At 41.1% G+C, this 2,418-nt stretch overlaps 1 protein-coding gene across 1 annotated transcript in view; it reads left to right on the top strand.

The window, feature by feature from the left end:
- atp13a2 (ATPase cation transporting 13A2) overlaps positions 1 to 2,418 on the top strand; it is a 20,971-nt gene that overhangs the window by 11,364 nt on the left and 7,189 nt on the right. Inside the window, exons 13-17 of the mRNA XM_032521796.1 lie at positions 280 to 390; positions 556 to 602; positions 716 to 904; positions 1,002 to 1,208; positions 2,054 to 2,158. Coding sequence (XP_032377687.1) covers positions 280 to 390; positions 556 to 602; positions 716 to 904; positions 1,002 to 1,208; positions 2,054 to 2,158 — 659 coding nt within the window. The remainder of the gene's footprint in view (positions 1 to 279; positions 391 to 555; positions 603 to 715; positions 905 to 1,001; positions 1,209 to 2,053; positions 2,159 to 2,418) is intronic.

Here is a 2,418-nt window from a genome sequence, read left to right as displayed (position 1 = left end):
AACTCATATTAATGTTAAAAACCTCCATAAGTAAATTTTTTTATGTCGTGGGACCTTTTAAGAAAAGAAAAGACTGCTTGCTAGCTAACATGAATCTAAACAATGCAAGTGTCAGCTATGCAAATGTTTTATGGGGGGGGTGGAGATACACACACAATATTTTGTGTGAGTAACACTGTATACAAGAAATTTTGTTATTGAAATGCCACAGGACAACTTTGAGATCCTATGTTTGCTCTCCAAGTCAAGCCAGTTCTCCTGTTTATATCTCATCCTAAGGGTTTTTCACAGCCAAAGGTGACCTGGTCAGCTCCATTTTGTATCCTCAGCCAACCAACTTCCGCTTCTACCAAGATTCTGCTAAGTTCCTGCTCATCCTTGGTTTTGTTGGTAAGAACTTTAACAGTGACTTGCCTAATTTTGTGTCAAGAGTGTATGAAGGAGTTCATGTTATCTCTATCTACAACTGAGTTACTCAGGGTTATGTATTTCAAGCCTGTTTTTTTACATATTATTGAACATTAACCAACTCCAATATTTTTCTTCTTGCTACAGCTTTTGTGGGCACCATTTACAGCTTTGTGGTCCTCTATAGATCGGGTGTAAGTGCAATCCACAATGCAAAGACCAAATCTTTTCTGGCCTGTCTTTTTTTTTGTCATGCCTACAATAAAGACAGTGATATAACTGACTTTTTCTGTGGGTGTGTGTCCAGGCGACCTGGCTGGAGTTGGTGGTTATGAGCCTGGATGTTGTAACCATCGCAGTGCCTCCTGCCCTATCTGCAGCCATCACCACTGGCACTTTCTATGCACAGCGCAGGCTGAAGAGACAGGGCGTCTTCTGCATCAGTCCACCACGCATCAACATCTGTGGCAAGGTCTCACTCTTCTGCTTTGACAAGGTGAGGGGGATTCCATTAGCTAAAGTCTGTATATGCGGAGAACAGCTGTGGCCACATGTTGAAGTTGCCCTTCATCAGAGTACTTTTGTTTCTCCAGACAGGGACTCTTACAGAGGACGGTATGGATGTGTGGGGAGTGATGGAGGGGGGCCCTGCCGGTTTCTCAGAGCTGGTCCCGGATCCCAGACTCCTGCTCCCAGGTCCCATGCTCTCAGGGTTGGCCTGCTGTCACACTGTGACGCTGTTAAGAGGAAAGCCCCTCGGAGACCCTCTGGAACTCAAGATGGTCGAGTCCACTGGCTGGGTACAACACTATAAAGTTATTTTATAATTCAAGAGGTACTTTACTAGAACCGGGTAACCCTTTTGTCATAAATAGCTATAGTGCATAACTTCTGTCGCCCCCATGAGGAATTCTAAGTAATGACAACAAAATACTTGCACCTGTTAGAGGTAACAACAATGTTCCGTAAAACTTTTTAAGAAAGGGTAAAAATGAGTCCGGTATGCCCTGAGTGAAAGGAACAGGCATATTTACCCAGCTCTGTTTGGATGGTTGGGACCATTAGAAAAACTGCCTCTATTGATCTTGTGTTAAAGCTAATGGAGTAATATGTCAGTAGGCTGGATTTGTACTGCAGGTTTTTACCTAGTAAAGCTTTTGCAATACAAATTAACATATGGGTTTTCTCCTTAAACCAAATGAAGTTCATTGAACTATTTCTTAAAAGTTACGATGATGTTAACGAAAATAAAAACTTAAATTTGTTTTGATTTTAGGAGTTTTAGTTTATAGTAGGAGGTTACAGGCTCCAAGCTTGACTTGACATTAGTTGAAAGATCTGTAAAAAAAAAAACATGCCAATATAGCAATTATTCTGTTGCTATCAGGTACACAATAATTGTAAAACATGACTTCCATATTGGCAGTTTTCCCCTATCAATGTGAACAGATGTTGCGCTCTTTAAATTTTGTATTATTACATATTGTTTGCACACCAGGGACATTGCAAGAACCACTTTTTGTTTTAACGTGCCTCAAGCAAATGCAGATACATTCTCCCATGCATGACATATTATCTCACTGTGAACTTCTTTTATAAAATGTTAATCTAAATCAGTATCTTTACATTGTGTATATTTTTCCAGACACTCCAGGAGCCAGAAGGAGACGGAAATGTGCTGGATGCAGAGTTTGGAGGCCACAGCATTTTGGCTGTTTTGAGACCGCCTACTCAACAGCCTCAAGGAGTTGTGAGTGTCCCTACTATCACTTCCTTATTAGTCTATATCCACGATGTTCCATTTCTGGGATTGGTCCAATGCCGCCTGAAATTCTGCCAGATGTCACTCTTTTTAGCCAGATGTCACTCTTTTTAGCCAGATGTCCATTACGTTCGGCTTTCTTTGTGTTGTAATTCTAAAATCCAGTTGATTTACGAGGACTATGGTTAACTGCTCCTCAGATCTCGGTAGGTTAAATCCAGACAGCTAGCTAGACTATCTGTCCAATC

This window comes from Etheostoma spectabile, chromosome 7 (assembly GCF_008692095.1).
Source record: "Etheostoma spectabile isolate EspeVRDwgs_2016 chromosome 7, UIUC_Espe_1.0, whole genome shotgun sequence".
NCBI classification, from domain to species: domain Eukaryota; kingdom Metazoa; phylum Chordata; class Actinopteri; order Perciformes; family Percidae; genus Etheostoma; species Etheostoma spectabile.
Note: the sequence above shows the minus strand (reverse complement) of the source record. Positions and strands in the feature narration are given on the sequence as shown.